Source organism: Callorhinus ursinus, unplaced genomic scaffold (genome assembly GCF_003265705.2).
Source record: "Callorhinus ursinus isolate GAN/ISIS: 27379988/994484 unplaced genomic scaffold, GSC_fseal_2.0 scaffold27, whole genome shotgun sequence".
In the NCBI taxonomy this organism is placed as follows: Eukaryota; Metazoa; Chordata; class Mammalia; order Carnivora; family Otariidae; genus Callorhinus; species Callorhinus ursinus.
Genome location: NW_027397089.1, coordinates 18,511,082 through 18,527,834, shown reverse-complemented (window position 1 = coordinate 18,527,834; position 16,753 = coordinate 18,511,082). Strand labels below are relative to the sequence as shown.

The following is a 16,753-nucleotide window of genomic DNA, read 5'->3' as shown; positions in this document are numbered from 1 at the left end:
CTTTCTTTCTTTCTTTCTTTCTTTCTTTCTTTCTTTCTTTCTTTCTTAAAAGAGATTTATTTATTTATTTGAGAGAGAGAGAAAGCACAAGTGGGAGGGGCAGAGAGAGAGGGAGAGAGAATCCCAAGCAGACTCCATGCTGAGTGCAGAGCTGGATGTGGGGCTTGATCCCATAACCCATGAGATCACAACCGGAGCCGAAACCAAGAGCAGGATACTCAATGGACTGAGCCATCCAGGCGCCACCTGATGGGTATTTAAGTTTTATAACTTGGTTTCCTTCTTTCTTGAATAGGAACAAGTCTATCAAATGTAAAGGGTTGTAGTAAGGATAGCAACATAAACAACAATAATGACAGTTACTGTTATTACAGGTCAAAGGATTAGCACTCCTAGAGGAAGAAATCTCTGCTATGGAGACAAGTACCCTCTCTGACAAAGGAATTTAAAAGGGTCTGGAGACAAGGGCTATTGCTTACCACAGGGTTGTACTCTGTCACCAAGTGGAGGCTGTTTATCTCAATGAAACGGCTTAATTTGGAGGCATCAATCCTTTCAATGTCCTTGCTCTCTAAATCCAGTTTTTCGTTATCCACCTGGGTAACACAAAAAGGATAAAATTGTCACTGTTCTGTTTTTATTTATTCATTGGTAAATGTTTCTGGACTATCTACCACATGTCAGGCACTGACTAAAGCTCAAAGGACTTAAAGGTAAATAGGAAATATTCTCTGCTTTCAAAGAACACTGTCCTGTGGGATACAAAAAAGGGAACAGAAATGTCATCACAGGGGCATCATAGGCCCGTATGTCACCTAAAGGAAGAGCAGAAATCTTCCAGGACGAAGCAACTCTTAAAAAGTAGCTAAAACTAGGTCAGGTGAATGAGGGTGGGGAGGGAGTTGTAAACTAAAAAACAGTATTTGCAAAAGGCAAAAAGATGTGAGATGCCATGTTCTGCAAGCTGCAGTTAGTTTGCTATGACTATAACAGTAGAGGTTAAGTGTGAGTAGGAGAGAGACAAGGTTAGTGGCGTAGGCTGGGGGAAACTTCCAAATGGCCTTGAAGCCGAGGCAAATAGATTAAAGTCTAACCTGAAGGCAAGAGGATCCATTTGCATAATCAGATTTATGTATGTATGTATGTACCCTTTTAACGGGAAATAATACGCACATATAGAGAAAAGCATGAAATGGAAAATGTAAAACTCAGTTTTTAAAAATTATTACAGGGCAAACAACAGTGGAACCACCATTTGGGTAAAGACATAGAATATTGCCAGAACCCCGGAGGCCCTCTGTCTTCCCTTCTAAGCCATAATCTACTTTTTTTTTTTTTTTTTTGCCAAAGGTGACCATTTCCTGACTTTTATGGTGACCATTTTCAATCCTTCCTTTATAGCTTTGCCACTTAAGGATGCGTCTTTTGATCCTGTGGTTCAGTTTTCTTTCTTAAAACTTTATATAAGTGGAAACAAACAGTGTATTTTTGGTATGCATATCTCATTTTGTTTAGGAGTCATCTGTGTTCCTGCACGCAGCTGAGGTTTTTCAGTTTCTTTGCTATATAATGTTCCACTGTATAAATATGCAACATGTATTTATTCACTTACTACTGATGGATATTTAGGCTGTTTCCTGTTTCTGATTATTAAAATAATACTTCAGTGAACACTCTTGTTCATGGTAACTCTCTGTTGACCATATACCTTGGATTGGGATTTTTGATTAGAGAGCATTTGTGTTTTCAACTAACAAAAATGCCAAGCTATTTTCTAAAGTAGATAATAATTTATGCTTGCACCTATATTGTTTGAAAGCCCCCGTTGCTCCACATCCTTGCCAACACTTCCTATTAATCAGCCTTTCTAATTGTATTCATTTTGGTGAATATGGGGTGGTGTCTTACTGTGTGTTTTTTTTCAAGATTTTATTTATTTATTTGAGAGAGAGCGTGAGTGGGGGAAAGGGGCAGAGGCAGAGGGAGAAGCAGACTCCTGGCTGAGCAGGCAGCCCAACTTGACCCTCGATCGCAGGACCCTTGAGATCATGACCGGAGCCAAAGGTAGACGCTTTACTGACTGAGCCACCCAGGCGCCCCTTATTGTGGTTTACATTGCATTTCCCTGAATAACCACCTTTATGTCCTCTTCATTTGCCTATTTTTCTATTGTATTGAGTGTCTATCTTTTTCTTGCCGGTTTGAAGGTATTTTTTATATATTCTATATATCGGTCCTTTATTGCTTCTATGTTGCATTATCTTCCCTCACTGGGACCTTCCCTTTTCTTAGTTATTGCTCATAAACAGAAGGTGATTTCAATGTAGTTGAGGTTATCAATCATTTCCCTTATAGCTGGTGTGTGTTTTTGCTTTGTCTTATTTAAAAATCTTTGACTACCCAAGGTCATGAAGATATTCTCTTATATTATCTCCTAGAAACATTACTATTTTATCTTTCACAATAAATTGGAAATCTACCTGGAACTCATTATTTTTCTCACTTTAAAATGGATGCTTAGATCTTGATTTTTATCCTTTTCTAAAATATACACATTTCCCCCTTACAGGGCTATAAATGCATCCATAAATTTTATGTGTAGATTTTTTATCATTCGGCCCAAAATGTTTTCCAATTTCTGTTCTTATTTCTTCTCTAACCTATTGGCTATTTAGAAGTGTGTTTCTTAATTTAATCTTGTTATTAATTTCTAGCTTAATTTCTACATTTTATTTATATCATTTGTCAACTTCTAGATATGTTATATGTGTCCTTAAAATTATGTATATTCTGTAGTTTTCAAATACAGTGTTCTGTATATACTAACAGCTCACTTGGTTAATTTCATAGTTCGAATTTTCTATATTCTTATTGATTTATTTAACCAGTTTATTTTATCAAGAGAGTAGTACTAAAAATCTCCCACCGTGATTGTGAATTTAACCATTTTTTTCTTACAATTCTGTCAGTTTCTGCTTACATGTTCTCAGGCCATTTATTAGATGAATGCAAATTTAGAATTGTTACATCTTCTGGCCAAACTGAAATATGTATCATTATAAAGCATCATTCTTTATCTCTTGTTGCCTAAAAGACTACTTTGTCTTACATCAATATGCTTAATATCAGCTTTCTTTTGGAAGTATTTGCATGGTATAGCTCTATCCTTCTATTTCTTTTTCTTTAGGTAAGAATTCCTTTTTTAAAAACATTTTTATTTAAATTTTAGTTAATATACAGTGCAATATTGGTTTCAGGAGTAGAATTCAGTGATTCATCAATTACATACAATATCCGGGGCTCATCACAATTGCCCTCCTTAATACCCATCACCCATTTAGCCCATCTCCCACCTCCCTCCCTCCATCAACCCTGTTTGTTCTCTATCATTAAAAGGCTCTTATGGTTTGTTTCTCTCTTCTCTCTCTCTCTCTTTTTTTCCCTTCGCCCCTTCCCATATGTTCATCTGTTTTGTTTCTTAAATTCCCCATATGAGTGTAATCATATGGTTTGTCTTTCTCTGACTGGCTTACTTCGCTTAGCTTAATACACTCTAGCTCCATCCATGTCATTGCAAATGGCAAGATCTCATTCTTTTTGTTTTACTTATTGATTTTACTTATTGATTTGTCAGAGGGAGAGAGAGAGAGAGAACATACAAGCAGGGGGAGCGGCAGGCAGAGGGAGAAGCAGGCTTCCCGCTGAGCAAGGAGCTCGGTTCGGGACTCAATCCCAGGACCCTGGGATCATGACCTGTGCTGAAGGCAGACGCTTAACCGACTGAGCCACCCAGGCATCCTAAGATTTCATTCTTTTTGATAGCTGAGTAATATTCCATCGTATATATACACCACTTCTTCTTTACCCAGTCATCAGTCCATGGACATTGGGGGTCTCTCCATAGTTTGGCTATTGTTGATAACGCTGCTATAAACATCAGGGTGCATGTGCCCCTCCAAGTCTGTAGTTTTGCATCTTTTGGTTAAATACCTATTAGCACAATTGCTGGATCATAGGGTTTATCCCTTTTTTTTAACCTATCTTTATATTTTACATGTGTCCCTGTGTTTTAAAATGATCAGGAAACAAACTGAGGGTTGCTGGAGTGGTGGGGGTGGTGGGAGGGATGGGGTGGCTGGGTGATAGACATTGGGGAGGGTATGTGCTATGGCAAGTGCTGTGAATTGTGTAAGACTGCTGAATCACAGATCTGTACCTCTGAAGCAAATAATACATTATATGTTAAAAAAAAAGAGAGAGAGAGAGAGAAAGAAGATGGTAGGAAGGGAAAGATGAAGGGGGGAAGTCAGAGGGGGAGACGAACCATGAGAGACTGTGGACTCTGAGAAACAAACTGAGGGTTCTAGAGGAGAGGGGGGTGGGGGGATGGGTTAGCCTGGTGATGGGTATTAAAGAGGGCACGTACTGCATGGAGCATTGGGTGTTATACGCAAACAATGAATCATGGAACACTACATCAAGAACTAATGATGTAATGTATGGTGATTGACATAACATAATAAAATAAAATTCAAAAAAATGATATGTCTTTTGTAAAAAGCACAGAGTTGTATTTTTTAATCCAGTCTGCTCTGTCTTTTGATTGCATTATTTTATATAATGTAACCACAAATACATTTAATCCCATATGCATTTCCTATTGGTTCTGCCTGTTCCAAATATCCACTTTCTTTCATTTCTGGACTATGAGTTGATTGAGCACTTTATATTATTCTTTCTTTCCCTTGATTGGCTTAGAAGTCACATGTGCTATAGTCATTCTCTTGAGGAGTACCAGCACGCATTATACAACATGCATTCTTTAGTCATCCGAACCTAATTTTAACTGTCAATTTTGTCTCTTCTTGGACTATGCAGACATTCGAACATTCTAGTAGTTTTCCTCCTTCTGACTCCATTCCCTTGCCCCACAGTGAAGACTTACAGGTGATTATTATTGTGTATTTTAATTCTAAATCTCACAAAGTGTTATTATTATTGTCATATAGTCAATATACATTTACACTTCTGCACATTCTCATATTTTAGTTTCTTTTTGTTCCTTCCTGCACTTTTGAGCTTCCGTCTGGGATGTTTTGCCTTCTGCCTAGAGAACAACTTTTAGTGTAAGATCTCTTGAGTGCCATGCTTAAAATATTGTCATTTCCACTTTATTTTTGAAGGCTATTTTTGTTGGAGGTAGAATTCTAAGTTGACAGTTATTTTCTTTCAGTTTTTGCAAGATATAATTCTTCATATGTGGTATTCTTTCTCCTGAGAAGTCATCTGTGAAACTTAGTATTACCCCTTTGAGATTACTTTGAGGGTAATCTCTTTCCTCTGATTTAAAATTTTTCTTTTTCTCTGAGTTTCAGCTATTATACTATGGCATGGCTAAGGGTAGATTATATATATGATACATATATATAATTATGTATGTGTAGAGGTATATGTGTGTCTGCATGTATCCATTGGTATACATAATTTATATATTCATATATGACCATCTTAATCCAATTTCAGTGATTAAGATGATTCAAATGTGTTGCAGCCCTTGGGAGAGCTGATCTACGTATGGTACATCCTTGTTCTTAGGATACTGCTTTTTAGGGTCCAAAGTGGGGCAAAGGGTGTTTTACTAAATCTACCTCCTACTTCCATTTCTGGGCCCTGAATTTCAACATTTACTTTTCTGGCTCCTTGAGGGTCTTAAGAAAGCTAGTAAACTTCTTAGCCTCTTGACTGCTTCAGGAACTGGCAGGAAAAGCTTCCCAGACAAAGAACAGTCCCAGTGCAGCATTTTCTTTCTGGGTTTTCATCCTTTCTAGATCTTGTCTAGACATTTCTTCTTCTTCTTCTTCTTGTTCTCCAAAGCCTCACTGCCCCCTTTTCTGCTTGCCTGGCTTTTAAAATAAGTTGGTTTTGGTGGAAGGGTTATCTAGTTACCTAGTCCGTTATACCACATTTGCATTTTAGAGCTACCTTTCCATCATACTCAGATATATTAGAACATAAGACTTCATACTGTCCATCATTGTTCCAGAGTTTTCCATTCCTCTCCCCCAATCTACTCATGCCCATAAAGGCACAAGACCATGCTTCTCTCACCCATAGCAACTATGCCTACAGACAAATGTTAGCTCCTGAAGGGTTCTGTTTCCTAAAATAGTTTGAGATCCTTGGGCCACCAACCTGTGGACATCCCAAACTCTTCCCTTATATCTTCTATCTCATATAGGTCCTACCCAATCTGATCTTAACGCTGGATCAGAACCATCCTTTTGGCCCCAAGATACTTTCTCCCAGTCTACCCAGCAAAGTCAGAGGTAAGACTCATTTTAGTGTATGCAGGAGGGAATTCAGGCAAAGATAAATTGAAGTCACTAAACTATAGGAATCCGAGATTGTTCGTTATTGTCATTCCCATGATGAGTCCCGTTGCCTATTTTTCTCCTCTCTTGTTCAAGGTGGTCTCCCATCAGGTTAGTTAAAAGCAATATGCACCTTTAAGAAGCCCGATGCACTCTATGGTTAATAATATTAATTCTGGATATACCCAGTCATTCTCTTATAATACGTTTGCGAATGGATTATTTGTTGAGTGCCTGCTGTGTGTTAGGCACTGAGGTACAGGAGGGTTTGACATTCACTCAGAAAGCAATTCAATCACTTTATTTTATGACTGTTCCTCACAACTCAAATTTACAAAACAAATAAATGCTGAGGTGCAAAAAATGTATTTCAAAATAAGAATTTTGGAAAAAAAAAGTCAAAACCATAGGATATTTTAAAAAAATGTGAACTCCCTTAGTATACTTAATTGTTTTAACATTCACAAAGTTCTGAGCAGAAGGCTTGGGGCAGAAATAGCAAAGCAAGAGAAAAAGTCTTCCTAGGGGGGAGTCCTGGCCCGGCCCCTCCTATCCTCCTTCACGGGTAAGAGTCCCCAGAGGAAGAGAAGGAGCACACAGCCTCTTCGCGGCTGCTTTGCCAGATGGCATGTCTCCTTCACACTTAAGGCTTTGCTAATTGCAAACATCAGAATCATCATTATTATAATCACAACCGGGGCCCTTTTAATATTTCATGTGTCTAAATACTTCGCGATTGTTTGGCTAGGAACCGGCAGGCCTGGTGGCGCGCCTCAGCTAACAGAGCTGCGCTGTGGCCGGGAACCCCTCCCTTTCTGCTCTTTTCCAGGCAGTCCCTCACCACTTCCCAGAACAGGGAGAACAGGAAGCGCCCGTTCCTCCAGGTGTTTCTGGACTTCAGGAATGCAGTATATTGAAGGCAGAGGATGTTAAGGGGTGATAACATTCTCTAAGTAGCAAAGAGTTTTAATAAAAACCGCTCTCCTGAAGTCCCTCCAGTTTGTAGTGCTTCTTTTTTTTTTTTTTTAAGATTTTATTTATTTATTTGAGAGAGAGAGAATGAGAGATAGAGAGCACGAGAGGGAAGAGGGTCAGAGGGAGAAGCAGGCTCCCTGCTGAGCAGGGAGCCCGATGTGGGACTCGATCTCGAGACTCCAGGACCATGACCTGAGCCGAAGGCAGTCGCTTAACTCACTGAGCCACCCAGGCGCCCTGTAGTGCTCCTTTTAACGCAACATGGCAGATTAGTTCAGCGGGTCTTAAACGAATAAGCTCTGGAACGTTCATGTGTTCAAACAACATTTTAACAGGAAATCTCCCTTCTTTCAGGAATTATTTGCATACTGCACTGGACAGAAAATCCGACCCTGAAACCAAGAGTTGCGAAAAATTGTTTTTATGTATTTTCTGTTTTTTGGAAAGAATTTTACTTGAGATATCATATTCTTTTTCTCCCCAAGAAAAGAGGCACCGGATGGAAAACAGAAACAGTAAACCAGAAGGGTTGCCACCTTAAAATATAATTTTGAGCCCTCCCAAGGGTATTGGAAGTGGATTATTTTATGTTTTAGACACTGTGCCATACCAACAGATTAGTTTTTTTCCTGTTCATTAGTAATTCAGCAATATTCTTTTGAATTCCTATGTGTTTCTTTAATTAAGAATGCAGTTTTTTATAAAGTGTATTAAAGTTGTCTTAGTTTACACCACAGTTATAGTATTAAATGTTTTGAATAGCACTGAGAAATCATCTGTGAAACGAAAACCCTCATGTTCCTGCGTTTGTTTTTATAAACTGCTTAGCTCGTCATGTATTTGGTAAATATATACTTTAGAAAGAAATACTTAATAATTTGACAGATCTCACTTCTTGCATTTATTAGCTTATTTTTCTGCACTAGTTCCTTTTGATTCTCTTTGTTTGGCAAGGTGCATTTCTTATAATAAGAATCCAGCACATAACTGTCCAGAGAATGAAAGAATGCCTTCACTGTGTTTCCATTACTATCCCACTGGGTCAAAGTTAGGCAATTATATTTCTTAAAAAAGAGGTGATTGAGGAAAGCCAAAGCAGGATAAACATTCAAATAATATCTGAAATTCCATTTTAGAACAGGCTCATGGTTTATTCAACCCAGGATTACATCTCCATTAGGGCAACAACGGGAGTGTTGTCAGAGAGGGTGGAGGGTCTGCCTGCTGTCACACTCAACAAAAGACAAGCTGTCACACACACCAAACAGGTTGTCATACACAACTTATTATTGTTTCACTGACTTAAATTCTTTCTGATCACACTTATAGAGTTGGCCTGCACTCTTTCTGGAGAGTGATGTGTTCCACGAATATAGCACTAGCTGGCTTCATATTGCTCTAACATTTCAAAGCATCTAGTAATGTCAACTCATTACAATCTTACTGTTTTTCCACTTATCATTATTCCAGCTTGTCTCTAAATATGTTCTTACAATTGAAAATTCTCTATGTCTACATTCTGAGATTTCTTTGCCAACATATGTAATGCCTAGATTAAATCTTGAGAAGTAATCCTAGGGTTGAAGTAGTTCCAGGGGGATAGAGAAATGATTTAAGAGAAGGCTTAATTTTAAGTGGGCTTGAGAATGAGGAGTCTGATAGAATCTAGGAGTAAAAACAAAGGTTTTTGTCAGGCTTACGTGCTTCAGAAAGTCACTATAGTATCATAGAAATGGCATGTTTTGGAGACAGCAATTCTGGGTATGAATCAGACGTCTGTTTATTCCATAGTTGTGAGACTATAGAGTAGGGAGCTTTAGTGTCCTTACTGATAATGCAGGGATAATAATAATTATTTCATCAGATTCTCTTGAGAATTAAATGGTAGAACACTGAAAAACACCTAGCATAACATCTATCATAACACAAAACAAACAGAATGAACTATACATTTAAGATGAAGGTAGGTACCCAAAATTTCGCAACAGGTTCACTTTTCCCAATTTAAAAAAGAATAGTCTCGGTTGATGTTCTTCTAAAAAAAGAAAAAAATCATCCCAAACTCCTAAATAATAATTCTATTTAAATATGGACTAAACTTTTGAAAGTAGAAACTGAGACAAATATGTTTATCTCAAAGCTGGTGCGGCATAGGTTGAACCTCTCCCAGACCTGCCCATGGAGCAGGGCAGGAACTGGTATGTTTGTTTTTGGTATGGTACATCAATAATCTCATCCGCAGGGTTCCCAGGAGTTCATTTAGAGTAGGTGTTGCCACTAGTGGTAAACAAAAAACAGATGCTAAAGAAGCGTGAACAGCCCTGGGAAGTCATCAACAGGGCTTTAAAAAGAATACACGGTAAGCCAGGCTAGTGCACCCATTAGAGGTCAGAAAGCCTGTAGAGACATTGGAAGGAACAGCTCTAGTTTTTCTTCCCCACATGTGTATCTTAGTAGACTTATTTATTTGTTTGTTTGTTTATTTATTTAATTTTTAAATTTTTTTTAGTACTAAGACTTTTCAATCAGGCCTTTGTGAGATTTATAAACACCGAACTGGGAAAAGAAGGACTTGTGAACGTGTAGCTGATCAGCACTTTTTCTATGGAAGGGTTACTCCCAGTGGTTCAGCAGTCACATGAAAGGCATTAGAATAACCTTCCATAGCTGTCTTACCAAAGCTTTTCACAGAAGAGCTCGGTTTAATCCTATTTCACGATGGTGACAATAACAACCTGCAGCTGCTGTCCAGGTAGGCAAAGGATTAGGGACTCAGATGTACTTTGGGAGGTGAGTCAATTTCTCAAGCACTTCTGAGTGTCTTCGTGACCAGAGGCATATTGTGGAGCTTTGGAATACAAACGTGCATAAGTCGTGGTTCCTGCCCTTGAATAGCTCATGGTCTAATGTCATATTAGGTGAGACAGACACAGAGATATATGACATGTACTATAAAGTGGTAAATGTAAATAGAGATATGGAAGTATAGAGGCATAGGTAGGCCAATTTGAAGATTCCGTGGAGGCTTTGTGAAGGATACAATGCCTCAACTGACTCACTGGGATAGGAGGAGGTTGCTGGGTGAGGCTAAGTGACAGGGACCATTGAAGGTGGTGGCATTCTAGGCAGGGGCCTGTGTGAAGTCATAGAATTGTATTATCACACTGTGTAGCGGGAGAGTAAAGCCTACCATGGGAATGTGCTAAAAAAGGGACTAGAGAAGCAGGCAGTGGCCAGGTCATAAAAGACTATATGTACTGTTAAATATCTTGGTTTTTATCTTGTAAGAAAAGGAGAATATTGAGGTGTTTTTAAGAAGGGAATGTCATGGTCAACTTTCCATTTTAAATACATCATTGTGATAACAATCTAGAATTTGGATGTGAAGTAGCAAAGGGAGACTAATTAAGAAGCTATTGAAATGGTTTATGCCAAAGATGCTAAGGACCTAAATGAGGAATGAAGTCAAAAGAGTGAAGGGGAATATAGATTCAATCAGATTTGAGGTACAATTGGCAAAAATTAGACTAAATGAACATAGCCATTCAATAAAAGTGTTTTAGAGGAAAGAGTATAACTTAGCAGGTGCAGATGATAAATTCAGTTTTGAACACGTTAGGACTGTAATGTTTAATGAAACTATCCCAAATAATTATATGCAGCAAGCATTTGAATCATGAGAGAGGTCCAGGCTAGAGAGAAAACATTTCAGATCCTCAGTAGACGTATAATAGTCAAACAAAAAGAATTGTATTACCTAAGGAAAACACATTCATTCATTCACTGATTCACTCAACAAACACTTAATGGACACCTGCTCCATGACTGACACTTTTTTAGGCTCTGTAATTGAAGGTGTGAACAAAATAGTCTCTGCTTCTACAGAACTCAAATTCTAATAACCCAGATTGGGAAGAGCACTGGGGTCAGGAAACAGTGTACATGGAGGCAGAGAACATCTCAAGCAGATTAAGAAAAGAACAAGAGGACCAGAAGTGGGCTCTTAGGAGTTAAGGAAAGAAAGAATGCTAAAGAGACAGTCAACAAAGTCAAATATGGCAGACATGTTCACTTAAATAAGACCTAAAGCGTGTTCACTGGGTTTGGAAATGTGGAAGCCAGGCTGACCTGGAGGAAAGCAGTTTTAATGGAGTGTGGGGCATAGATTAGATAACAGGGTCTTTAAGAGCTTGAAGAAAATTCGAGACACTGAATATAAAAGACATTTAAAAGAGATTTGGGTGAGAAGTGAAATATATAGGATGGAGGCTAGAGGGGGAAAGACGTTTAGTGCAGAAATCTTGAAAACTTTATCTTTTGTCCCAATTTTGCATTTCCAGTAGATTCTGTACATCTTTCTCTTGATATTCCACCAACAATACAAACTTAACAACTAACTAAAGCATCAGAAATCCCTATTTTTGTATATGCCTTCACTATTCGTTCATATCCTGGCTTTAAACTTTGCCTCTTTTCCAGAAATTTTATGTTTAATCATTAGCAGGACCTGCCTTTTCTTCACTTTCTTTCTTTTTTTATAATTTTTTAAAAAAGATTTTATTTAGGAGCGCCTGGGTGCTCAGTCGTTAAGCGTCTGCCTTCGGCTCGGGTCATGATCCCGGGGTCCTGGGATGGAGCCCCGCATCGGGCTCCCTGCTCGGCGGGAGGCCTGCTTCTCCCTCTCCCACTCCCCCTGCTTGTGTTCCCTCTCTCGCTGTGTCTCTCTCTGTCAAATAAATAAATAAAATTAAAAAAAAGATTTTATTTATTTATTCGAGAGAGAAAGAGTCCGTGAGGGGGGGGGGGGGGGGGGAGGGGGGGGGAGGAGGGAGAGGAGGAGAAGGGAGGAGGAGGGAGGGGCCGAGGCAGAGGGAGAGGCAGGCTCCCCACTGAGCAGGGAGCCTGATGTGAGACTCGATCCCAGGACTCCGAGATCGTGACCTGAGCCGAAGGCAGGTGCCTAACCGACTGAGCCACCCAGGCGCCCCTTTTCTTCACTTTCTTTTATCCCCTCTCTACTGCAGACCCCTCTCTGCTACAGACCCTTAGTACATGGTTGATTTTGTCAGCCTAACAAAAGTCCTCTCTACTCTTGTGTTTTTGCTTAACAATCCACCCTAGTCATCTCTGACAAAATCATCTTGCTAAAACACATTCCTGTTCATGTTACTCCTGGATCTAAAGGCTTTAAGGGCTTTGCAGTGCCAACCAAGTTAAATGCAAACCCACTAACCTGGTATTCAAATTTCTCCATAATGTGGCTTTAATCAAGCTTCTTGTATATTTATTTTCTCTAAACATGTACCCAGAGATCCAGTCAAATTGGCTTAATCACTGTTTCCTAAGTTTGATATTATTCCCATCTTGGACATGAATTCTCCTCTACTTTGTCCAAATTTTATCTCTCCTTTAAATCCCAGTTCAGTTGTCTCCTTCATCATTTTTTTTTTTGCCAGAATCCCTATCTTGCATTTATCCTTTTAATGACTATCATACTTTATCCATAGTGATGCTCTTTGCATTGTAGATACTTGTAAACTATGTTTACATTCTCGACTATATTTTAAGACCTATGAGAGCAGAGAACATATTTAACATGTTTTTATTATCAGTATCTTGCAGAGGGCACAGTGGTTGTTTAATACATGTTTGGTAAATGTAAGTGAACTCCCAAGGATATAAAAATATAAAATTTTGGAGCTCAAAATGACCTTAGCTATGATAACGTCAAATTCTTTTATTTTACAGATGAAGGAATTGAAGCTAAAAAACGTCCAGTGACTTGCACAAGTCATGTGCCTGGTCAGTGACAAAGCTGTGCTGCAATCCTACCTCTTGATGCTCAGTCCAGTTCTCTCTCCATCTCATGACAGCACCTGTTTGGGAAGCTTGAGCGGAGCCACCATCTTTGTCATCACTGTCCCTGACTCCTCGGTCTCTGGCACCATCATTAGCGTTAAAGGCATAGAGCCTTTCCACGCTCACAAGTTCATGAATCTATAACCTAAGGAAAAACTGGAAAAAGCCTCGAGAAGCCCACCCAACTTACCAGGCGAAAGAGGGAAATGGTGTTCCCGGTGATATTGTAGTGGGCCAGAACCTCAGAATCAGTGCTGATTCCAAATGACACATCGTGGAAATTTTGCACCATGCTATGGATTAGGGACACTGCTGGTATTTCTAAATCCTAAAAAAAAACGAGAAAAAAAAAACAACAACAACCCACAGGGATTATGTTAGAGAGGAAAGACATAGAGAATAGGGAATAGAAATGTGCTCACTCATCTAAAAATATCATAGACTTGATTTATTGTCAGGTGAAAAACCTTTACCCCTAAGAATGCAGGCTAAATTTGCAGTGGGATTGTTGAATTTTCCAGGCGGGGTGGGCTAATAGGTAACTACAAAACTGTAGCTCAGCCTGAAACTCTTGTCTGGCCTTATCATAAAGCTTGTAGTTTATGAGCAGAGAGGGGCCCCCAAATCAGAGAGGCCTGCAGAGTTTGGCTGCACTGTCACTGATCCACCCGAGGAGGCAAAAGTTTTGGGAACAATTTGTGGAGGAAAGAAGAAATGCAAAAATAAGAACTAGGTGCTGTCAAAGAGCCAAAAAGGAAAAAAAAAAAAATAAGAATAAAGGAAATTAAAATGGAAGCTTGGAAGTTTTATGAACAAAGGTTTGTGTGGGATGTGGAAGAACGGTCTTCTTTTCCTGCATTAAGCCTGAGGTATTGCCCGTGAAAGATACTGTTCCTATGTTGTTCCAACGCTAGAACCCAGGCCTGCAGGAGGGAGCAGGGAAGCCACGTCTAAGTTAAGATTCCAGTCCTTCCATAACAAGCTGCCATCATTTTCCCTGCAGTCACAGGACCTTTGCCCAGAGCAGCTCCAGACAATAAACAGGAGGGAGCATGGCCTTTTCTGACATCTTTCTGGGCCGGAGGGGGAGAAGTGCAAAAAGAAAAGAAACTGACTAGCCTTCCCTCTGGGGTCAAGCAGAGGGAGTTGGTGTCTTGCTCCTTGGAAAAGGTGTGTGGAGTTCATTCGAGGCTAAGAACAATTGCTAATCTAGGCTTCCCCCTTTTTGATTCTCCTTAGTGTGGAATTACTCATGGATCAAATGATGGACGGCGTCTGGTGGCTGCTTAAGTTATTGCAAATGCCTCCATTCCCACTTCTGTTGCCTTCCCGAGGGTGGCTGCTGTGGTCTCCACCTCAGATTTCTCCACGCAGAGAAATGGGCTCCCTTGTCTTCCTTCCCCACTTGCATCTCATTGCAGCCATTTCCAGCTGTGTACACAGAATCGCCAGGGTGGTGGAGAGTTGTAACTAATTAATGGAAATGGATAAGAAGGTCTGCAATAAGAGCAGGGGCTTGATCTGTGAGAATAACCAGATGTTACCTTCAAAGAAAGAAAAAATGCTGGAGTGGTGCCCTTTCATGTATGGTTGCTTTCATTAGCCAGGCAGCCAATCTGGAAGATGGCACTAACGCCTTCAATATTCAAAAGGTCATCCTTTCTCAACATTTCAGAACAAACGAAGAGCTAGAAAGATGAGGGACTACCTATTTGGTAAGGCTTTAGACAGAGATTAACCATTGGCTACTGTGTTTCCTGGATGATAGAAGTTGAATTTACTCTGGCGCCTACCTTGGCAGTCCCAATATGGACTCCAAAGCACTCCTAGATGAGGAGCCTCGGAACTCTTGAAGCAAGTATGAGAAAGATATAATTCAGAGACTGGGAATGTTTTGAAATTGAGAGGTCTCGACTGAGAGGCTGAAAGCAGACTTTGTGCCCTTTGACTTCTAGTGCAGTATCATCTGGCCAGCAGGTGACTCTCATGGCAGCTCTGAGCTAAGATGTTCCTGGTTCTTTGGGGGAACAGAAACAGGGTACCTGGACAAACCTGGAAGAAACCTATGACAGCCACCTCAGCAGCAGCAATGAATTCCATGGTCGCTGGGACATCTGTGAGTGACACAGTTTTCTGGGAAGAAGCAGAACCATCTAGAGAGTGACAGAGAGAGAAGGAGAAAATGCTGGGGTATCAAGTGGAAGGTAGGAGTTCTAAATGCTGAGGGCATCTCTACTTTTTCTCTATATACTATGGCTGAAGAGATCACGGTCTCTAGGGGCACTGTCATCATTCCAAGGCCTTATTATTTTACTAACATATGGAGGGTGACTCCACCTTATGGTTTCTCTCTGAAGGGCGACGCTAGACTTCTCTTTTCTCCACTGGGCAACACAGGTCTTTATCCATTTTCCATTTCCTGAAAATGTTCTCTGTTTGGAGGAAAAGTACTTAGAGCATTCCCATGTTCCCTTCCCTTCCCCTAACAACATAGGGTCACCCAAGTGCTTTTTTTTTACCTGATGATTCCTGAACTTCTGCAGCAACTTCTGGGGATAGTCTCCATGTGAAAAGAAATAATAGAAACAGGAGTCTGGATTGGTCAGCTTCCATTGTTCTTTTCCTGCTCCTTCTCCAAGCCCTGGACTTTGTGTTTTGGGAGACCGATTCAGGGCAGCCCGCTCCTGGTAATTGGCTGTGGTGATGTTAGTGTTCTGGGAACTGTGCAGCTGGCTCTATGAAAACCTTCAACTTCTGAGATAAAAGACCAAGTTCCATGACAGGATCTCAGAACATAACCAACCAGAAGAAAGTCGAGGTTGTTCATTTGGATTAAAAAAAAAAAAAAAAAAGGAAATATTCTTTGCAGGTGTTGATCTAAGCACTAGGGATGCAAAAGGTAAGTATGATCTGATCCAGCCTTCCCCAGCTTGGATTGTTAGTGTGAGAGATGGACAAATAGATCATTTAAATATAAAATGGGATGTGATAAAAAATTGAGAAACTCATAGGATACTATGAGAATACAGACTTGAGGACATTTAGGACAGTGGTAGGGTTCAGTGAAGGTTTTCTTCCTGCAGCAGATGCCTAAGCAGAATCCTCTGTAAATAGGATGTCATCAGGCAACAAAGGTGGAAAGAGAGTCTCATGTAAAGAGTGAAACACGGAGATACAAATGTAATGTGTGAGAGAATTATTAGTAATTGAAATTAGGCCAGATTATAAGGGGCATTATACAATAAGTGTAGGGTCTTATTCTCTAGGTGATGGGATTACATTGAAAAATCATAAGCTGGTAAGAGGCAGTGTCTGATTTGGCCCACAGGTGCCCTCAGAAATCCAAGACAGGATTCCCATAGACAGTGAAATATAGAGGTCTCAAGCTCAGGACAAAGTTCCATGTGGTACTACTATAAAGTAAAATAACTCAAGATCTCTATTACTCATATCCTGAATATCCATTGCTCATTGCCCTGGAACAGGGAGACCAAACTCTTCCTGGTGATGTAAATACCTTTCCTACTGTGTCCAGCCCACACGGCCTC

The 16,753-nt window shown here is 39.9% G+C and overlaps 1 protein-coding gene across 6 annotated transcripts in view; it reads right to left on the bottom strand.

Annotated features, from left to right (window-relative positions):
• Nucleotides 1-16,725, bottom strand: part of ERP27 (endoplasmic reticulum protein 27) — a 23,091-nt gene extending 6,366 nt beyond the window's left edge. For 2 of the 6 annotated variants that reach the window (XR_012373982.1, XM_025879603.2), the window contains exons 1-4: nt 15,725-16,725; nt 15,258-15,358; nt 13,396-13,533; nt 480-596 (exon numbers count right to left, since the gene is read on the bottom strand). Coding sequence is in view for 5 of the 6 variants with exons in the window: in XM_025879603.2 (XP_025735388.1) it covers nt 480-596; nt 13,396-13,533; nt 15,258-15,358; nt 15,725-15,818 (450 nt within the window). In the remaining variant the exon portion in view is untranslated. Of the gene's footprint in view, nt 1-479; nt 597-13,178; nt 15,359-15,542; nt 15,638-15,724 lie in introns of those variants that run through there. The other 4 variants (XM_073877937.1, XM_025879607.2, XM_025879608.2 and 1 more) reach the window with 4 other exon arrangements.
• Between the last annotated feature and the right edge of the window lie 28 nt (nt 16,726-16,753).